Source organism: Staurois parvus, unplaced genomic scaffold, assembly GCF_062004578.1.
Source record: "Staurois parvus isolate SC_StPar_1 unplaced genomic scaffold, SC_StPar_1.0 ptg000704l, whole genome shotgun sequence".
NCBI classification, from domain to species: Eukaryota; Metazoa; Chordata; class Amphibia; order Anura; family Ranidae; genus Staurois; species Staurois parvus.
This window is the reverse complement of record NW_028318500.1, coordinates 7,047,477-7,069,634: the sequence shown is the minus strand read 5'-3', so window position 1 is coordinate 7,069,634 and position 22,158 is coordinate 7,047,477. Positions and strand designations below refer to the sequence as shown.

The 22,158-nt window shown below is 42.1% G+C and overlaps 1 protein-coding gene across 1 annotated transcript in view; it reads right to left on the bottom strand.

The window, feature by feature from the left end:
• SPPL3 (signal peptide peptidase like 3) overlaps window positions 1–21,899 on the bottom strand; it is a 68,217-nt gene extending 46,318 nt beyond the window's left edge. The window contains exon 1 of the mRNA XM_089653282.1: window positions 21,608–21,899. Coding sequence (XP_089509408.1) covers window positions 21,608–21,630 — 23 coding nt within the window. The 5' untranslated portion in view covers window positions 21,631–21,899. The remainder of the gene's footprint in view (window positions 1–21,607) is intronic.
• Window positions 21,900–22,158: the final 259 nt, after the last annotated feature.

Sequence of the window (22,158 nt, the reverse complement as noted above, 5' to 3'; positions counted from 1 at the left end):
TGGGGGACCTCAGAAGAGGATCAGGGCTGCTCTGTGCAAAACCACTGCACAGAGCAGGTAAGAATACCATGTTTGACATTTTTATTTTAAAAAATGTATGAATTTATAATCACTTTAATGTGGATTGTATGTTCTTTAATTAGTTGTTATCAAACTGGTTTGGATAAAGTTCCGCTTTAACCATTAGCCGCCCGGCCTATAGCCATTTGGCGGCATCAAAAGCGCTGTAGCTTTCCAGGTGCACGCCATTTGGCGTGCTCCCGCACATGCGCAGTTGCAGAGCCACGCAGCGGCGCGATCTGTCACCGGCCGTGTACCTCGGACACGGCCGATGACAGATCTGAGTACCGGCCCCCGTTGCTGGTACCATGTGACCTGCTGTGACCAATCACAGCAAGTCACATGACAGTTGTATACAATGGATGGCTTCATTCATGCCATCCATTGTATACTAGTGTCTAGCTGTGAATGGTCACAGCAGGTCACATGCACATGTCATGTGATTAGCTGTGGCCAAATCACAGCTAAGCACAAAAAAAAAAAAAAAAACCTGAATGAATCGATGTCATTCAGGTAAATGCTTGCTTATAGCAAAGTAATTCTTTGCTATAAGCAAATTGTGAAAAAAAACAAAAACAAAATACTGATCACTTCCCCAAAGTAGTACAATGTTACTATGGTAACATTGTACTACTTTGGTCATAGTAAAATATGAAAAAAAAATTTAAAAATAAAAGAAAAATTTAATAAAAAATTAAAAATAAAAAAAAATATATATTTTTTTTTCATACGGTCACCAGTCAGTGTCCCTGTTCACCGCCATGCCAGTTATATGATGATGCTGTACTGCACTGATGACAGTATGTAAAAAAAAAAAAATAGTGAAAATATTTTTTTTTATTTTTTCATTTTCCGAAAAATTATGACAAAAAAATTACAACTTCAAAAACTCGCCATTCCTCTTATGAAGTACGTCGGACTGTCTACTCTGCAAAAAGGGGTCATTTGGGGATATCTGTACTATTCTGACATTCTTGGACCTAAAGAAATTAGATTGGCTGTCAGTACTTCAGGATTGATCAATATTCAGATCTATACCATAGTTTGTGAACTCTATAACTTTCCTACAAACTAAAAAATACATCCTAATTTGGGTTATTTTCACCAAAGACATGTAGCAGAATACATCTCTGCCTAAATTTATGAAGAACAATTATTTATTTGTAAACGTTTATAACAGAAACAAAGAAAAACGTGGGTTTTTTTTCAAAATTTTTGGTCTTTTTTTTGTTACTTTAGCAAAAAATAAAAACCCCAGCGGTGATTAAATACCACCAAAAGAAAGTTCTAGTTGTGTGAAGAAAATGATAAAATTTTAGTTTGGGTACAATGTTGTATGACCGCGCAATTGTCATTCAAAGTGTGAGAGCGCTGAAACGTGAAAAATGGCCTGGGCAGGAAGGTGTAAAATTGCCCGGTATTGAACTGGTTAAGCTTTGAAATTGAAAGCTAGAAGCAGATTAGTTGTCATGCACAAGTGCTCCAGAGTCTATGTGCTCCAGTCTTCGTGAACTCATCTCACTAGCTCATGTTGTTTTAACTGGAGTTTTCACACATGAGCCACATTGTTCAGACATTCACAAACAGCAGTAGTTCCTCCATGCAGGTATAACAGCAACAGCCTTGCAGCCAGGTTTCAACGTGTTGGAAGTTAAATGCCAAATGTGTGACGAATCTGATACTGTAAACAGGAAAATGCAGAATAAAATCTTTACAGCAGTGTGCATTACATGATTCAGGAGTCAGTAACCCTTTCCACGGGGGCCCATTTATAAAGCAGAAAAAGTAACTTTCACTAACATTCTCTTGTGAAAAACCATCCAGGTGCATGTGTTTTAAAGAGCAGTGATTGCTTCTGCATTGGTAACTGTTTGTCAAAGTCACATTCTCGGCTTTAAAAATAGATCTCTAACCGTCATGTTTCCAGGCACTGGACAACGGGTGTGCCAGTGAACAATGGCTTGCCATAGATGTGTAGCTTGTTTTCTACTTTTGCACTCAACGTTTTTCTGCTATAGAGATTCTCCATAGCCACTGCAGGGTTAAGGAGGAGGAAGAGTTATAGGCATGTAGACAGACTTTTTGCCACTGGCAAGTCTACACTTTCAGCAACGTCAGAAAGGTGGATGGGCCATGGACAGACAAGACTGTAACTGACAGCCTTGGGATCTGACAGTTTATATGACATTTTTTGTTTGTTAAAGAAGAGTTTGTCTTTCAAGTGCCAAGAACATCCCCACAACACATCTACTGATATTAAGTCCTCATGCAGACTGGACTTTTTGCAGCTGCTGTTTTTGGCTTTTCTTTCTACAGCCAGTAAACTCCCCAACATGTTATCCTAGTGTCCATGCACACAGACTGTAATCAGCGTTGTTTTGCTGGAAAACCCCCCAGAACTAGTGGGTTTCTAAAGAAGTTTTTTAGCTGTAGAAACGCTCTAATGCTGAAAAATGCGGCGAAATGGAATTTGGAATTTCTGAGCAAAAAAATTATTTTTTGGTAAAAAAAAAAAACCCCGCCAAAAACCGTAAACACAGAAAAACATCACTAAACACTAATGCAAAAACGCTAACGTGACTTTACACAGCTAACGTTACCAGCGTTATTAAATCGCTGGCAAACTCATGCAGGCTCCATCTCCGCAACATCTCCAAAATACGTACGTTCCTAACCCCAGACACTACTAAACAACTCGTTCATTATCTCACGTCTGGACTACTGCAACTCCCTTCTCACTGGCCTACCCCAACACAGGCTATCCCCGCTTCAGTCTATCCTGAACTCAGCAGCCAGACTCATCCACCTTACCAACCGCTCCATATCTGCCACCCCCCTCTGTCATTCCCTCCACTGGCTCCCGATTGCCCAACGCATTAAATTCAAACTACTAACAGACATACAAAGCCATTCATAACGCTGCGACAAACTACCTCACCGACCTGATACCCAAATACCACGCTACCCGTAATCTTCGCTCCTCATAAGACCTCCTACTTTCTAGCTCCCTGGTCTCCACCTCCCACGCTCAACTGCAGGACTTCTCCAGGACTTCCCCCATCCTCTGGAACTCTCTACCCCAATCCATCAGACTGTCACCTACCCTCCTCACCTTTAGGCGCACCCTGAAAACCCATCTCTTCAGGGAAGCCTACCCCACCCTCACCTAACAGCCGATCTCCTCCAAGCCTCCTACCACTCCATCCCCCACAGCCACTTCCTCCTGTACCACTACCCCCTCCCTCCTACATTGTAAGCTCAAAAGAGCAGGGCCCTCGAACCCCTCGTGTATTGTATTGTTACTGTATTGTCTCATGTACTGTCCCCCACTATAATGTACAGCGCTGAGCAAACCTTTTGGTGCTATATAAATACTGTATAATAATAATAATAATATTAAAATGCCCCGTGTGCATGGAGCCTAATAACAAAAAAAGCCCAGCTGGAAATTTCTTCTAAACATTAATGCTGCCAAAATGTAAAGGACATATAATTTCATCTTCTGATCTGCATTAGGACAACAACACATACATACTTAGATCGGCTGCTAGGGGCAGCTATACAAAAAAAAAATGATAAATTAGTAGATATGTCTTCAATATTCTAGCCCAAGCTGAATAAATGTAAGAAACCAACATCAAACACCTCCCTGTCTCCTCTCTATCACGTCTGTGCTCCTCCTGCACTGCAAACACTCTTCTCACTTCTACTCTATGGCTCCCATTACTGTATATGCATTCCATGGCTGCCAAGCTGCTTCCTGGATGCTATATTGACGTGCAGTATCATTCAGGGAGGAACTCGAGGGCACTGCTTTGTCACCTGACAAGAGAAAGTGCCCTCAGCGAAATGAGGGATGGCAGCCTGCCAAAGTTGGTGAACCCTTGATGTAATTAGTCTAGCACACGTTTCACAAATAAAAAGTATATTTTGATGAATGCTATGACATGCAATCTACATATTGCTATAGAAAGTTCATATTACCAGAGCATTAGATTGTTTCTACAGATCCCACAAAGCAAACATCCCCAAATTGTAACATTCTTGACTATCCAGCTTATATTCTTATACACATTTTATTTTCGAAATCCATTCTACAAGCTGCTGAATGAAATGAAACATGATCTACGAATGGTAGGAGACTGACCTTTCAATCTTCCACCAATCATAGATCATTTTCCATTCAGACGCAATAGCATGGCTCCTATGAATGGAGGGGCTGGGCAGAAATAGCCAAGCACTCTTGATGAGCGCATGCCATTGCTCTCTTAGCTCTATTAACCCCCACCGAACCACAAGATTAAGGATGAAGAAGATGTCTACTAAATCAGGAGACAGCAGGACAAGGGACAAATCACACTGATGGAAGTATTAGCCTTAGTTTTGTTTTTTTGTTTTTTAACTAAGCTTAGGTGACAACTCAAACAAAATTATGAGTGTGTCGTCAATGGACAACTTTTGAATAGTAGTATTTTACCATTTCTCAGACACACACAATTTTGTGGCTTGCCTTGTTTGCCATTTCTTTACTTGACACTGTTATATTTAATTAAAAATTGAAATTATGTGGTGTTTGTGTGCACTAAAATTAAAAAAAGTGCAGGCTTTAAAAAAAAAAAAAAAAAAAAAACAAACAATCATACTTACCTAGGTGGATGCAGCATTGGCCTGATACTGCATCTGTCCCCCACCACCTTTAAGGATGAGAGCTGAGCAATCAGACCGCTGATTTCTCAGTTCTTGGTCTTCAGTGAGCAGAGAGCTGGTGACTCTCTGGCTCTGCCCCACTAGTGTCACTGGGCTGCATAGAGGGCAGGGTAGGTTGGCTCAGGCTCTCAGTGACGTGCTGAGAGGTTAAGCCAGCTGCTGGTCAGGCATGTGTTTGGATCCCGACATTAAAGCCAGAATCCCTCCCGAGTCTGGACCAGCTGTCAGCTGAATGCAGGTCACAGGAGTGCATAACTAAGTACGCTCCTGTGAGCCATAGGAGAAGGCTAAAAGAGCTTTGGCCCTACTTTTTTTTTTAATTAAAGATGGCCCCTTTTGCAGGTATAGCTATGTAAAACATTAAAAATAAGTGTCTGTGCTTTCTAAAATCCAATAATACATTGTCTCACTCTGCTCATGCCCAGTTGCTCTCTAATTTTAGGCATTTTTAGGCACTGTGCCAAAATTGTAGAGGCCGATCTGCTGACAGTCTAAAGATTATAGCAGAACTAAACCCACTTATTGAACAGGAAAAAAAAAACCCAAAATCAAGTTACATTCCTACCATGCCAGTTATGCCAACGATCACATTTGATTGTGTTCTCAACCAAACTGTCAAACTATCAAATGGCTGGTGTTCTAACTGATCATATGTGCAGCACCATGGCAGTTGCAGGTCAAATAGGTGGCCGTTTCCTTGGCTGAAAAGGACAGGAGGGTTTAGTTCTGCTTTAACCACTTCAGAGGATTTACCCCCCCTTCCTGACCAGGTCATTTTTTTTGCATTACGGAGCTACGTTACTTTGAAATGAAATTTACATCCTTATTTTTTCCCCCCACGAATAGTTTTCTTTCAGTGGTATTTGAGCACCTGTGCGTGTTTTTTTTTTTTTTTGCGCTATAAATAAAAAAAAATAAATAAAATTTTGAGGGGGAACAAAAAGCAATATTTTTTTTACTTTTTGCTATTAAACATGTTAAGTAAAAAATAAAAAAATTAGATTTAATCATAAATTTAGGCCAAAATGTATTCTGCTACATGTCCTTGCTAAAAAACAAAAAACTCACAATACGTGTAAATTAAATTGGTTTACACGAATGCTGTAGCGTTTACAAATGGCGGTATATACTGGGATTTTTTTTTTTTTATATACTAGTAATGGCGGCAATCAGCAACTTATAGCGAGACTGCGGCAGGCATTCTGACACTGGGTGGGAATTGTAACTGCCATGGACATCCCAATGACACTAATACAATGATCAGTGCTAATAAAAAGCACTGAAACTGTACTAATGACACTGGGCAGGAAAGGGTTAACATCTGGGGCAATCAAAGGGTTAATCGTGTGCTGTGTGTTTTACTGTGTGCTTCATTGTATGCACACTGCTTTGCATGGCTTTGAATTCAGTCCTCTGTAGGTTGATGATTTTCATTTCCATCAAACGATGGGGCATCTTTACATTCCTAACACATTACCCAGTCCATATCAGTATAGATATCCAGCGTGAGATTTTTTCCCCATTGAGATCTAATGTGTTTTCAAAGTGCTCCTTTAATTTTTTTTTGAGCAGTATATATTTACAAAGAGAAATGGTGACACATTCAATACTTATTTTACGTGCTGTAAATGGCTGTGCAGACACAGAGATGAAAAAAATCTGAAAACAAAGCAACTGTTTATGATACAAACTGATTTAGCAAACTAAATGTCATCCATTAAAGGTTTAGATCTACTTTAATACTACACTTTATGAAAGAGATACGCAACAAAAGTTTTGACAAGTTAAAATTAACAGAAACCTGCCATTTCAAGGCTCTAAGTCTTTCAAACAGTATACATTACACTTTAATAATCCATTGATGACGTCTGCCTCACCCTTATAACCATACCCACCTTTCCATTGAACTACTTTTTTAAAGAGGTGACTTAATAGCTACTCAAAATTTACCTGCACTTATGTTAATAAGAAGGCCCACCTACAGATTAGCTCGATTTACACATCAAACACAGCAGTCTCATCATTCCTGTAACAAATCTCACACCCTGTGACACACAAGGGCTGGGACTACTTTGTAAAATTTGATGTTTCCAAGTGCTAAAACAAAGCTTTCTATTCACAGAGCCTTATCAGCTTCAACCTTAAAATGCTTTTAAACCCAAAAACAAAAATGTCATATATTGCAGTTTACTGATTCTTAAATGCGGTGGCTGCATTTGTTTTATTTTCTTAGACTACTGAATGTCTTATCTTTACTTTCACCTCCTGATCCAGCCGTTTTATTCTGGCCATAGACGTATAGATCATCAATCAGGCGAGAATATTGGTACGAACATTCATACAATAATTCTTTGTACATTCGACGAATGGACAAAAGTCATGTGAAAATTTCACTTGCTTTTAACATTCAATTTCAAAACAAATGTAATTACTGAATGAAAACCACATACGCAGTTTGAAAATTCATTCAACTGAGAACTTTTCCTTCCTGCATCTTTGAATATTCCCATCACTGCGGTAGAAAACGAATGTCGATTTGACCCCACTAATGGTTAGAAAATTTCAAAAGAATATCTATAAATGTATGGACAGCATAAGGATGTCTCCACCCTGAATGGAGAAGCAACGCAGACACCTATTGAAAGTAGCACTGTCAACTTTTGGAAAGGGTAGTGTTAAGCTGGAAATACCTTTTTTTTGTTCAGCCAGTAAGCCTTTACTCAACATGTACCCTGTTCCAAACAGCTGCTGCTGTTAGTGGTCAGTCCTAAGGTTGAGGCTACAATGAAGAGTATGGGCTGTATACGCTACTAAGTAGCAAGCATTCTAGGCGCAACAATGCTGCTCCTACATGGACAAACACTAAAGATGCAATGTAAACCTAGGACTGTCAGTTTTGAGGAGTACTGATAGGATCACCAGATAAAAACAGGATAAAAAGCCGCCTGCATTAAAAAAAAAAAAAAAAGAATGACAAGAGCTAGGAAGAAGCATGTTTGTGTTTTTTTTGGGGTATATATTTTCACTTCCCTAGCCTCAGAAGAGAAGTAACTATGGGAATGTCCTGCTTAATGAAATAAAAACGTCTTCTTGAGTGCCCAACAGTAAAGGCAAAATACAGGAACATCAGTTTTTGAGCAACATATTTTGAGAAAGTAATGTAGAAAAACAAACAGTCTGAACCTTTACAGTTCAAGCAGTATTAAACCCATATACAGTGCACCCAGAAAGTATTCACAGCACTTAACTTTTCCCACATTTTATGTTATAGCTTTATTCCAAAATGGATTAAGTTCATTTTTTCCCTCAACATTCTACAAACAATACCCCATCATGACAACGAATGAAACAATGAAAGAAGTTAGTTTTGAAATCTTTGCAATTTATTAAAAAATTAAAAAATAATAAACCCCATGTACATAAGTACTCACAGCCTTTGATAAATACTTTGTTGAAGCACCTTTAGCACCAATTACAGCCTCAAGTCGTTTTGAGTATGATGCTACAAGCTTGGCACACCTATTTTTGGGCAATTTCTCCCATTCTTCTTTGCAGTACCTCTCAAGCTCCATCAGGTTGGATGGGGAGTGTCGGTGCACAGCCATTTTCAGATCTCTCCAGAGATGTTCAATCAGGTTTAACTCTGGGCTCTGGCTGGGCCACTTCAGGACATTCAGAATTGTCCCGTAGCAACTCCTCTGGTATGTGGACTGTGTGCTTAGGGTCGTTGTCCTGATGAAAGCTGAACCGTCGCCCCAGTCTAAGATCCAGAGCGCTCTGGAACACATATTTATCAAGGATGTCTCTATACATTGCTGCATTCATCTATCCTTTCATCTTGACTAGTCTCCCAGTTCCTGCCGCTGAAAAACATCCCCACAGCATGATGCTGCCACCACCATGCTTCACTGTAGGGATGATATTGCCCAGGTGGTGAGCGGTGCCTGGTTTCCTCCAGACATGATGCTTGGCATTCGGGCCAAAGAGTTCAATCTTTGTTTCATCAGACCAGAGAGTTTTGTTTCTCATGGTTTGAGAAACCCTCAGGTGCCTTTTGGCAAACTCCAGGTGGACTGCCATTTACCTTTTACTGAAGACTGGCTTCCATTTGGCCACTCTACCATACAGGCCTGAGTGGTGGGAGTGCTACAGAGATGGTTGTTCTTCTGAAAGGTTGTCCTCTCTACACAGAGAAACACTGGAGCTCTTTCAGAGTGACCATCGGGTGCTTGGTCACCTCCCTGGCTAAGGCCCTTCTCCCTCGATCGCTCATTTTGACCGGGCGGCCCACTCTAGGAAGGTTCCTGGTGGTTACAAACCTCTTCCATTTACTGATGATGGAGGCCACTGTGCTCCTTGGGACCTTCAATGCTGCAGAAAAGTTTCTGTACCCTTACTCAGATCTGTGCCTTTATACAATCCTGTCTCAGAGATCTATGGACTTCAGGGTGGATAAAAATCAATGATTTTTAAAAAAAATAAATAAATAAATAAATAATTGGATTTTTTTGATTTAAATCGGATTTTTTTGATTTAAATCGGATTTTTTTGATTTAAATCGGATTTTTTTGATTTAAATCGGATTTTTTTAAATAAAATGCTTTTTGAGGAAAATATATTACCATCCAAAGGTTATTCCATCATGAAATAAAGATTAGTTTTTTTAATTATGTAGAATAAGGCTGTATATGTTTAATTTTTTTGTAAATAAATTCCATGAATCCATTCACAATGTCATGCTCTTCCAGAGGTTTTTGTAAGATTATTGGGCAGTTTCTCTGCCTACAAGATATTATCACAGATGCTCGGTTTACTTTTGCAGTTCTCAAAACTGAATTGGACTCAGCGGAGATCACATGCCTCTTCTTCACAGCAAAAATGTTATAACATGAACAGAGTTAAGAAAAAGACCTTCATCCTAACTTCTACAAACCTATGAATACAGAATCAACCCCTTCAGTGCTAAGTTTCAAGAAGTTCAGTGAATAGAAACAATATTTTTCTGATTGTTTGGAGTGGAATAGATCTGCACAAGAAGAAAGTGAAACCAAGTGTGAGGAGGAAGGGGCTGACAGTCGAAGTTTCTTAAAATATATATATTGTTTAGCCACATTAGTTAACAAACATGGATGTTTGTTTAAGCAAATAACATGCTGTAATGTTATTAAACTGGGGATAAAAAAAACTAATATGAAAAGTTGTTATTCTAAAAATCTTCATCTACTTGCATATTAAAGTTATACCAGCAAGAATTAGTCTATGTAGAAAACTAGGATTTAAATCAGTTTGATTTAAATCAAATCCACCCTGATGGACTTCATGGCTTGGTTTGTGCTCTGACATGCACTGTTACTGTGGGACCTTATATAGACAGATTTATACCTTTCAAAATCATGTGCAATCAACTGAATTTCCCACAGGTGGACTCCAAGTTGTGGAAACATCTCGAGGATGATCAGTGGGAACAGGATGTACCAAAACTCAATTTTGAGTGTCATGGCAAAGGTTGTGAATAATTATGTACTTTTTTTTTTTATTTTTATTTTTAATAAAATTGCCAAGATTTCAAAACAAACTTCTTTCACGTTGTCATTATGGGGTATTGTTTGTAGAATGTTGAGGAAAAATTTAATTTAATCCATTTTGGAATAAGGCTGTAACAGAACAAAATGTGGCAAAAGTTAAGCGCTGTGAATACTTTCTGGATGCACTATACAATGTAATATATTGCAGCCTGTTAATCCTTAAAAAGCAGTGGCTTCATTTGTTTTGTTTTTGGCTTTTTTTCCACCCAGTGATTCAGCCAGTAGAACACTCCTGTCTTAGGTTGTCTCCATTCTACTTGAGGAATAATGGAGGAACCATTGGGCAGCAGCATTGTCAATCTGTGGGCAGGGTAGTGTTTGATGAACTTAGTGTTTCTTACTGCAACATTTCATATTTGTGATATATGTCTGTTGTACCACATACTTGTGTACAAAGCATTTTGTTCTCTTTGTATTTCTTGCTTTGTGTGAAATACCTGGTGATGCTACCAGTAACCCGCTCTCCTATTTCAAACGAACCATGATGGATGGTTTTATTAAAGCAGATCCATCTCTGTGGTCAGTTTTCTGGCTGTGCTGGGAGCACAGTTTGCCTGTCCGCCAACTTCCAAGACTTGTGCTGAAATTGCTCTCTCTGCCTCCTGCTGACACATCCCCCTGCAGTCTCCATCCCCACTTCTCATACAACTAAGAATACAGGTTAGGTCATTGTTTTTCTTTTGGGAAAAAGGTTTTACATAAATTAATAAAATCTGGCCATTATAATCTTCGCTGTCCAGTGTAAAAACTTAAAGGAAGTTGGAAATTATTTTTATCTGGTGATCCAGCCAGTAAATCTGTTAAAGTGAAAAGCCTGAAAAAAGAAAACTAATGCAACCACCACATTCTAAGCCTAGTTCACACTATCAGTAAATCGAATGAATGATTGCATTTTTCCATATTCTCATGCTACATTGAAAATTAGAATGCCTAAAACGGTATGAAAATTCTTGGACAGGAGACAACTGCACCTGCTACTGTGCAAGTGTCAAATTTTGACATGGAGATGTGCTGTGCACACGCTGCATCTGCATTCACTTCTATAGGCTGCCTGCACTCAACTCCAACATGGATGTAGACAAAGGAAGAAAAAAAAAAATCAGCCGAGTATGTATGATGGGTGCCAGTGTCTGAGTGCGCTCTAACTCTAATGCCAAAAGGACCCCACGATTTTGGATTGAGTAAGGACAATTAGAACTATTTTTTTTTTGTGTCTCCAAGCTATTCCCCATCATGTCCTGACTACTCAAGAGGACGCGAGAGGATATTGTGAGGACTGCACCTGACAGTGAAAAAAATTTTTTGCTTACCCAATGCTCTGATCTCACAGGCTCCTCTGCTAGACCAGTCCCTATAGCCTCTTCTCCCCTGCTCTCCAGCAGTCTAAGTTCCATTAACGATGCTTAGGCCAATGCAGGACCCATAGCCCTGTACTGGATGACAGGACATGGAGAACAGTCCACTGAATGAAAGAAACATTGTTTGCAGTGGGAAGTGGAAGATCGGGTAGTAAAAGTACTCTTACTGTCCCCTACACTGAACAAGCAGTTAACATGTGCAGTGCAGGCACAGCAAAACTGCAAGGGAGCACTTTTTAGTTTTCTGAAGTTCAGCTTTAAAGGATAAGTTCACCTTTTGAAAAGAAACAAATAAATGCACTTTTTTTTGCAAGTAAAAATATGTGCATTTACTAATTTTTCCTAAGGAGCCTATACAGAGCACTGCACCTGCGATTAACAGATTGCTGGTGCAAGCTCAGGCTCCTGCAGACTCTTAGGATAGCCGTTTGCCTGTAACTTGTATGGGAAGGCAGTTACTTGAGTGCAGGAAGAATCAATGAACTACCAGAGTGCTCACCAGCGCCCTCGTCGTTCTCTGAACTACAATCCATCGGCCGCAATGGCTGATTTTACTAGTATGCTATGCATTTACAGGAAACTGTGAATGAATGATGCTGAATGAATGATGTGACCATGTGGGCAGAGCCCTGCTGCTTTTAAATTGTGACAGCGGGTGTGGGGAGAAGTTTCCATGCCCACTGTCGCATGGAGAGGGGAATCGGAGATGTAGAAGCAGAAAGAGGTTTCATGTTCTACCCTAAAAACGGGTAGAACATGTTCTAAAGGTGAACTTATCCTTTATGTTGCCACATACAGACCTCTCTAACCATGCTAAGCAGCACTGATAGATGAATCTTCCACTTTGGGCTATTTTATTCTGCCAGAATACCCAAGCAGTGCTTGCATGCATATAAATAAAGATCCAACCAAGCTCCTTCGAATGGACAGAAAAAAGACTTTTTTTGATCTGGAAGTAGCTGATAGGGCCACGCAATGAGCAATCTTTGACTGATTCATAGGAACAATTGCCCCCACTGAAAGTTTTTTCCTTGATTTCTGTTCTGGTGGAAACACAAAATGCATTTACCCCCCCACCTTAATTCCCTATGGCACTGGTGATCAGGGCCACTAGAGAGAACAGATCTCGGTGACACAGATAATAAAATTGGTTCCAACCCCTCTCCGCTTTTACTCCAAAAGTTTTGCTTTTAGAAGAACATGAAACATTTGTCTAGGACTGTGTAATTGGATCTGCCACTGAGCAAGATACAAAAATTCTCCAATAAAATAAAAGAACTAAGAAATTACCAGCACAGTCTACTTGAGACGAAGATTAAAAAACAAAAAAAAAAAAAAAAAAAAATCACAAAAATAAAAAAGGATGCAGACGGTCTATGCTCCAAACATTCTAAAATGTTCCAGTATACAATATCTTCAGTGTATTGAGAAGCAACCTATAAAAGTACAATACTCTGAACTACAAGGAAAGACTATATGGAATAATATTAATAAGGTTTATAATATTGTTTGTTACACCATATATTCCAAAAATACAACTAAGAGAATAGAATAGGGATGAATCTCAGATAGTCAGTACACCGATTTAAAAATTGATATAAAAAATATAAAGAGATTAAATACATCAAACACAAAGAATATGAACAACATTACACCAATCGAGTCAGAGATCAAAGCTTTGTTACCCTTTGCACATGATGCATTTGGGAAAGTGGTCTAATGAACCATATAATGGAAAATGAAATGCAAAGCTCAACGTTAGGAGCACAGTATAACAAGATTTTAACTTTTATAAATAGTTCAGCAGTTTTAGAATGTGTAGGCTTCTGTAAAAGCCCAGATACAGCCTTTGGACCTTATTTACACTTGCTATTGGGGGCGGTACAAACAGCAGCTGAGCCTTTTTTAAGAGCGTGTTGAAACTGTGAGCAGAATTGCCGCGATTCTGCTCGCAAATCAAAAATACCATGTGTGAACGCAGACTCTGTCATGATTTCATGTGTTTTTGAGTTTTTTGCAGCTTTTGTCAGGTGTTTTTTCAGGCATTTTTCAACTAGATGTTTGGAGTGCTGCTGAAAAAGGGGTGGAGAGCTGTTTGAGCAGAAAACACGCAAAACACTTGAAAAAAACACCCCAAAAAACTCTCATCTTGTGCTTTTTAAGCATTTCCACTGAAGCCTGTGGGGACAAAAAGTATAACTTCTGCCTGATAAGTAACGCATATTCTTTTTTTGTATTACAAGTTTTGTGCTACAAGCGATAAAACGCTCAGATGTGAACAAGGGCGATTGAAAAACAATAGGTTTTTGTTTTTTGAGCATTTTCGGGCTACATGCTAAAAAATGCTCAATTGTGACCCGGGCCTTAGATTGAGAACTGAGCGATCAAACATTGCTGATTGCTCATCTCTCGGTCCTCAGCCTGCAGAGTGCTGTCAGTTACCGGCTCTCTGCTCTGCCCCTTCAGTGCTCACTGGAGCGCTGGGCTGTGCAGGGTGCAGGAGCAGCTAGCTCAAGCTCTCAGCGGATTGGTCGGGATCTTTTCAAAGCTTGGGCCGGCTCTGTGACATCAGGTGACAACAGGCTTTAGCCCACTGTTAACTTAAAATGGGTCACAGGAGTGCAGAAATAACTGCACTCCCATGACCCACAGGAGTAGTATAGCCAAAAAAAAGGTTTGCCCATACTTCTTTAAAACTGCAGTCCATTAGGATACTCACATCACTGTGCCATCATAGGGCTGAATGTTGCTGCACATTTGTGACATCACGGGGCAAGCTGCAAAAACCAGGAAGAGACAGCCAGCTCCTGATGATGTCAGAGGAGAAGGCAGAGCTGGAACTAGTAAGCAGCAAAGGAATAGCAGATTACTACAGAACATTAGATTCGCAGGGTATGTCAGTATGTTTATTGTGAATAAACCAGCAAACAAGGTAAGAAGGGATTAAAAAAATAAACAGGAAAACGATATTCCTTTTTAACCGCTTTCCGTCCGCCCTATAGCAGATATACTGCTACAGGGCAGCAGGGGTGCACAAAATCACATGTATACATACGTAATTTTGCATTTGTGGGTAGGGCCTTGGCTGTCAATCGCCGGGTCCCGGCCAGTGATTGCCAAGCATTACTGACAGAGGGAGAGAACTGTATGTAAACAATACAGTTCTCTCCCCTGTCAGCTCCTGCAGACTGCTTTGTGTGTGCTTACAGTTGAAAGCACTAACAGCCCACAGTAAAACAGCACACAGTTAACCCTTTGATCGCCCCACATGTTAACCCCTTCCTGCCCAGTGCCATTAGTACAGTGTCAGTTTATTAGCAGTGAACACTGTATAGGTGTCACTGGGGATGTCAGTGACACCAAGTCAGTTCTCCCCATGTCAGAATGCCCCCTGCAGTCCCGCTCCAAGTCGCTGATCGCCGCCATTACTAGTAAAAATAAAAAAAATCCAAAATATATATACCACCATTTGCCATCTTATATTTCAATACATTTTTATTTAAATGGTTTAAATCCTTAATTACTTCAGTAGCTGTGTGTAAGCTACACTGATAACTACTGATACGTAAAGCGGGAACCGCACTTCTGACTCCCTACTGCATCGGAATGGGGTTTATGATGGACTCCAGTTTCTGTGTTGTGCCTCTACCCCCTCACTCTACTGTGCCAAACAACACAAATGTCATCACTGTGCGCTGTGCTTTGTGAACGGCACAGCAGCATAAGGGGGTGGAGGCACAACACCAGATCTGTCGTCGATTATAGACCCCATTCCAATTCAGTAGGGAGTATTTAGGAGAACCGTAACTGCCACACCACCCCAGACCCCTCCGGTTTTTTTTTTTAAATCCCACCTAAACTTTTCTCCTGGGCTGTCCTTCATAAACATACTCAAATGCCCAGCAAACTCAGCAATGCTCTGCAGTAACCTGTGTTTTGATGTCATCTTGGAGCCAACTATCTCTTCCTGGTTTTTAGCTAGCCTCCTGATTGCATGCTGCTGTACATGTATGTCATCAGTGGGCCAACTTTAAGAACCAGGAAGGGACTGCAGGGTCCCTGTTAATGCACCGTGCTGCAAGCACTGTAGAATGCCACCCTGAGATATAACAGGCATCCCAGGAGGCAGCATGACAATAAATCTGAATGTATGGGTTAGGTTATCCCCAAAAAGTTATTTAAATAAATAACTGTAACTGTCCAATTGTGGAATAGACAGGGTGTGAAGGTCCTCTTTAAAAATTATATATATATCTCCATACATATACGCACACACACACGCGATAGATACAGAGAGATCTATGCCTGGAGCTGGGCTGAAAGGACTGATTTACACCAGGAATCGCACAGGAACGCACTGCACATTCCTGTGCGATTCACATGCGGTCCAGTGTAGGGTGACTTGAACCAATTTCTTTTGAACAGGCTGAATTGCACTGGATCGCATCAAAGGTAGTGCATGCACTACTTTAACCGCTTCAAAAGTACTGCTACAGGGCGGCACGGCTGCGCAAAATCACACACACATTATATATATATATATATATATATATATATACAGTCATGGCCGAAATTGTTGGCACCCTTGATATTTCTCCAGGAAATCATGTATTTCTCACGAAACGTATTGCATTAACACATGTTTTGCTATACACATGTTTATTCCCTTTGTGTGTATTGGGACAAAACAAAAAAAGGGAGGAAAGAAAGCAAATTCGACATAATGTCACACAAACCTCCAAAAATGGGCTGGACAAAAGTATTGGCACCCTTTCACAACTGCGGATAAATAAGAATGTTACAAGCATGTGATGCTCCTGTAAACTCACCTGGGGCAAGTAACAGGTGTGGGCAATATAGAAATCACACCTGAAAGCAGATAAAAAGGAGAGACGTTCACTTAACCTTTGCATTGTGTGTCTGTCTGTGCCACACTAAGCATGGACAACAGAAAGAGGAGACGAGAACTGTCTGAGGACCTGAGAACCAAAATTGTGGCAAAATATCAACAATCTCAAGGTTACAAGTCCATCTCCAGAGAACTAGATTTGCCTTTGTCCACAGTGCGCAACATTATCAAGAAGTTTGCAACCCATGGCACTGTAGCTAATCTCCCTGGTCGTGGACGGATGAGGAAAATTGATGAAAGATTGCAACGCAGAATAGTCCGGATGGTGGATAAGCAGCCCCAAACATGTTCCAAAGACATTCAAGCTGTCCTGCAGGCTCAGGGAGCATCAGTGTCAGCGCGAACTATCCGTCGACATTTAAATGAAATGAAACGCTATGGCAGGAGACCCAGGAGGACCCCACTGCTGACACAGAGACATAAAAAAGCAAGACTACAGTTTGCCAAAATGTACTTGAGTAAGCCAAAAGCCTTCTGGGAAAACGTCTTGTGGACAGATGAGACCAAGATAGAGCTTTTCGGTAAAGCACATCATTCTACTGTTTACCGAAAACGGAATGAGGCCTACAAAGAACAAAACACAGTACCTACGGTAAAATATGGTGGAGGTTCAATGATGTTTTGGGGTTGTTTTGCTGCCTCTGGCACTGGGTGCCTTGACTGTGTGCAAGGCATCATGAAATCTGAGGATTACCAAAGGATTTTGGGTCGCACTGTAGGGCCCAGTGTCAGAAAGCTGGGTTTGCGTCCAAGATCCTGGGTCTTCCAGCAGGACAATGACCCCAAACATACGTCAAAAAGCACTCAGAAATGGATGGCAAAGAAGCGCTGGAGAGTTCTGAAGTGGCCAGCAATGAGCCCAGATCTAAATCCCATTGAACACCTGTGGAGAGATCTTAAAATTGCTGTTGGGAAAAGGTGTCCTTCCAATAAGAGAGACCTGGAGCTGTTTGCAAAGGAAGAGTGGTCCAAAATTCCGGGTGAGAGGTGTCAGAAGCTTATTGATGGTTATAGGAAGCGACTGATTTCAGTTATGTTTTCCAAAGGGTGTGCAACCAAATATTAAGTTAAGGGTGCCAATACTTTTGTCCAGCCCATTTTTGGGGTTTTGTGTGACATTATGTCATATTTGCTTTTCTGCCTCTGTTTTATATTTGTTCCAATACATACAAAGGGAATAAACATGTGTATAGCAAAACATGTGTTAATGCAATACCTTTTTTGTGTGAAATACTTGATTTTCAGGAAAAATATCAAGGGTGCCAACAATTTCGGCCATGACTGTATATATATATATATATATATATATATATATATATATATATACATACACACACACGCAATTTTGCATATCCGGGTAGGGGGCACGTGCACCCTACCCACACCACCATTCATGGCCGCAGTTGTCAATCACTGGGTCCCGGCTGGTGATTGCCGAGCATCTCAGAATGGGGGGAGAACTGTTTGTAAACAAAACAGTTCTCTCCCCTGTCAGCTCCTGCACACTGCTTTGCATGGTTTACAGTGAAGCATACATACACAGCCCCTAATAAAACAGCACACTGTTAACCCTTTCCTACTCAGTGCCATTAGTACAGCGTCAGTGCTTTTTATTAGCACTGAACACTGTATTGGTGTCACTGGGGATATCAGTGACACCAAGCCAGTTCCCCCCAGTGCCAGAATATCCGCCAGTCCTGCTATAAGTTGGTGATTGTCGCCATTACTAGTAAAAATTAAAAAATCCCAGTATATATACCGCCATTTGTAAACGCTATAACTTTAACATAAACCAAATAATTTACACGTATTGAAATTATTTTTAGCATAGACATTTATGACAAAATTTGATTTTTTACATTTTTTTACTGGACATATTTAATAGCAAATAGTAAAAAAATTGTTGGCCTTTTTTTTTTTATAGTGCAATAAATAAAAACCGCAAAGGTGATCAAACACCGCCGAAAGAAAGCTCTACTAGTGGGGGGGGGGGGGGGAAGGACATAAATTTCATTTGGGTGCAGTGTTGCATGACCGCGCAATTGTTAATTAAAGTAACGCAAAAAATTACCTGGTCAGGAAGGGGGGGGGGGTAAATCCTCTGGAGGGCAAGTGGCTAAAGAACACACTGCAATCAGATTGTACCTCTGTACTGTGTGAACTGGCACCAAATCGTGGGAATAAACATGGACCTCTGTAGGTACTCCTTCCCTGCTGTCTTACAGGCTAAGTTCATGTTTGGAACATATTACACCTGTTATTTAGGGGGTAACATGCTCCACCTCTCCCCTGTAGCCGCTGTAACATTTTAAAATTTGTGCATCTCTGCCATGTCAAATGACTTGCAGCTCTCAATGGACTGCAAGGGTGCTGATGAACACTCTAGTCCACGGATACTTTCTCCAGCTTTCCAACAGAAAGCCCATACAGTGGTACAGGTAAGAATGCTGGAGGCCATGCCTGCCTGGGGGGAATTATTATTTTTTTGCAAAAATATATACTATAAAATATGTTTACTATTCTCCCCCACCCCCATCCAAGGGCCCCATTCACATCTACATGTGGTGAGAATGTGTGTTTGCGAGTTTTTTTCCCTGCAAAAGCATAGGCCACCCATTCACTTACAGAGCTTGGTGCATTTTGTGCGCTAGCTGCGTTTGGGTGTCAGTAAGATTTAATGACACTGCAAGCTCCATGCACATTCCCGAAATGCTCAGTTGTGAATGGGCCTGGGTGAACCGAAGCAGCCCAAATATGATTTGTTATTTTTTTTTCTTTCATTCAACCAGCGGATTAAATGAAAAAAACTGATTCCCCCAACCACACATTGGAAATGGATTGAGGAAATCACTCCCACTGAGCTATTGTGTTTTATAGCTAGAGGCGATAATAGAACGGCATTTATTCGACAGGCTGGTTGAACAAAAGTTGACTTGCTGTACAACCCCTGTCCTCACACGTGAATCCAAATTTGGTGGGTCCCTGCTAAACCGGTTGAAAGTGAATCCATGTATGGCCAGCTTTATCCTCCAAACTTTACCCAAGACTCTCTAGCCATAGGACGTTCCTTTGGCACGGCTTAAGCCCTGGTTCACACCAGTGCAGCTTTCATAGCAATAGTGCTACCTCAGTGTGATTTTAAAGCCGCAGATGACCGATTTCACTTTGGCTTGCGTTTTCATTTAACAGTAAATTAAGTCAATGCAAGTTGCAATGAAACAGAGACGTAGAGCGGGAACCTTTTTCAAAGTCGTTGCGACATATTTTGTGGCTATTTGAGCAGTTCCATTGCCACTAATGTGCTGCGACTTGTCAAGCGATTTGGAACTGGCAAATTGTATGACAAATCACACCAGTGTAACCCAGGGCTGAATCTTAAAAGTGGTTGTAAAGGCTCAAGGTTTTTTTTACCTTCATGTATTCTATGTATGAAGGTAAAAAAACCTGTGTGCGGCCCCCCTACCCCCACAGCCACCCCTAATACTTAAAGCGAATCTAACGGTTAATTTTTTTGTAAAATAACAAACGTCTATACTTACCTGCTGCGTGCAGTGGTTTTGCACAGAGCAGCCTTCATACTCCTCAGATCCCCCGCAGGCTCTCCTGGCTCCACCTGTCGGGTGCCCCCACAGCAAGCAGCTTGCTACAGGGGCACCCGCTGCTCCATGTGCCCATTCACACACGCTTGGCTCCGTCCCACCCTCTCCCCTCGTTGGCTGACTTGCTGTAATTAACAGCGGGAGCCAATGGTTCCCGCTTGCTGTTTCAGCCAAAGAGGAGGCAGAGACCCAGGACAGCCGAGGCTGTTATTCACATCGCTGGAACAACCACAAGATGAGGCTCAGGTAAGTATTGAGGGTGCTGGGGAAACTCCTGCACACAGAAGTTTTTTTTTACCTTCATGCATTTATAACCACTTTAATAGACCACCATCTCAATCCAGCAATTCGAACAAGAGCCTTGGCTCTCCAGGGACTCTCCTTCCTCATTGGCTCCGACTGCTATCAATCATAGACAGTGAGCAAATGAGGAGAGGGGCCAGGCCATGGCTGTGAGTGAATAGACACAGGGAGCAGAGGGTGCCCCCCGTAGCAAGCTGCTTGCTATGGGGGCACCGGACAGACAGGAGGAGCCAGCACAGCAGGCCTCTGGAGCCCCCATACGGATACCACTGCCGTGAGCAGGTAAGTATAACATGGTATTTGAAAAACAATATGCCTTTATTATCCCTTTAACATAACAGATTGAATACTGCTTTATACCTCACAATAAACAAAGTAAGCCCATGTACTGCGTATGACAGGTAGGTTCACCTGTGGTGTGATGGATACTGCACTTCAAGACCCTGAGAAGCAGAATACAGTCCTGTGATGTGACTGTGTGGCCCCTGAGCCAACAAGGATCTTGTCCAGGGTCAGCCTGTCTGATGGGGCACAGGATGGATGTACATCCAGCATGTATGAAGTGCCATCACCCGAGGCAGCCATTGTTCCATGTTCTAGAAATACACAGACACTTCCTAATCTACAGCCATCCTGTGTGCCCCCCTGCCTGTGTGTGAGCAGGCTGTCCTGTGTCCATCCACCCCCCAGGAGAGGCCAGCAGTGTGGAGGCAGCCCCCCGGGGAGAAGGCACGGCTCATCCATTCATGTCTATCCTTTGTTTACAAATCTATCGGCCGATCTCGGTGAGGGATCAGCCCAGCCTCAGCCTCGCACAGCCAGCCCTATCCAATCCACATCCCGATCAGTGCGATTCAGACGCCATTCTCCCACCACAGCCCTCCATCACCCCCCTCCCCACCTCCACCACATCCGCCCGGGGTCACCTCACCAGACACCGCCGAGGTTGCCTGAGACTGGGAGCCGAGGCCACAACGACCTTCCCTACACATCCCCCTCCACCCCCGGGGCCCGAACAAAGCACGGCGGCCCCGTCCTACATAACACCGCACACATACAAATCCCCCCAGCACCGGCCTCCCTCACCATGAATACGTCTGCTCAGCCATGGCGGCGGCTTCTGCTGCTCCTCCGGGGGGTCGGGGCTCGGGCCCTGGGTCTATCCGCGGCGGCTATGCAGCTTCTCACACAACATGGCGTCCGGGCCTCACGGTGAGGAGGGGCTGAGATCCCGGAGAGGTAAGCCCATGGCACATAGATGACACACGGCCAGCAGGTACCGAACTTGCACTGGCGGAGAGGCCGCGGCTGCGCGCTCGTGACTGGCGAACACCAAGCGCACTCCCGACAGCTACGGAGAAGAGCGCGCACGCGCTGTGAGAGGGGAGTGCGTCAGGTGATCAGAGTGGGCGGAGCGCTGCTAACGCTCTCTGTCCCTCTCCCACATGATGTCAGCGGGAGAAGTGCGCACACACGGCGGGCAGATAAACAGAGCACCATAGTTCCCGTATCATCGTCTATTACTGTGTAGAAGGCGGCTAGTCTGGTGTGGGGGAGCTCAGGACAATACCTGTGATGCAGGCTCTTACTATCTAGCATCTGGAAATCCTCCTTTATATTGGGTGCAGCATAGAAAT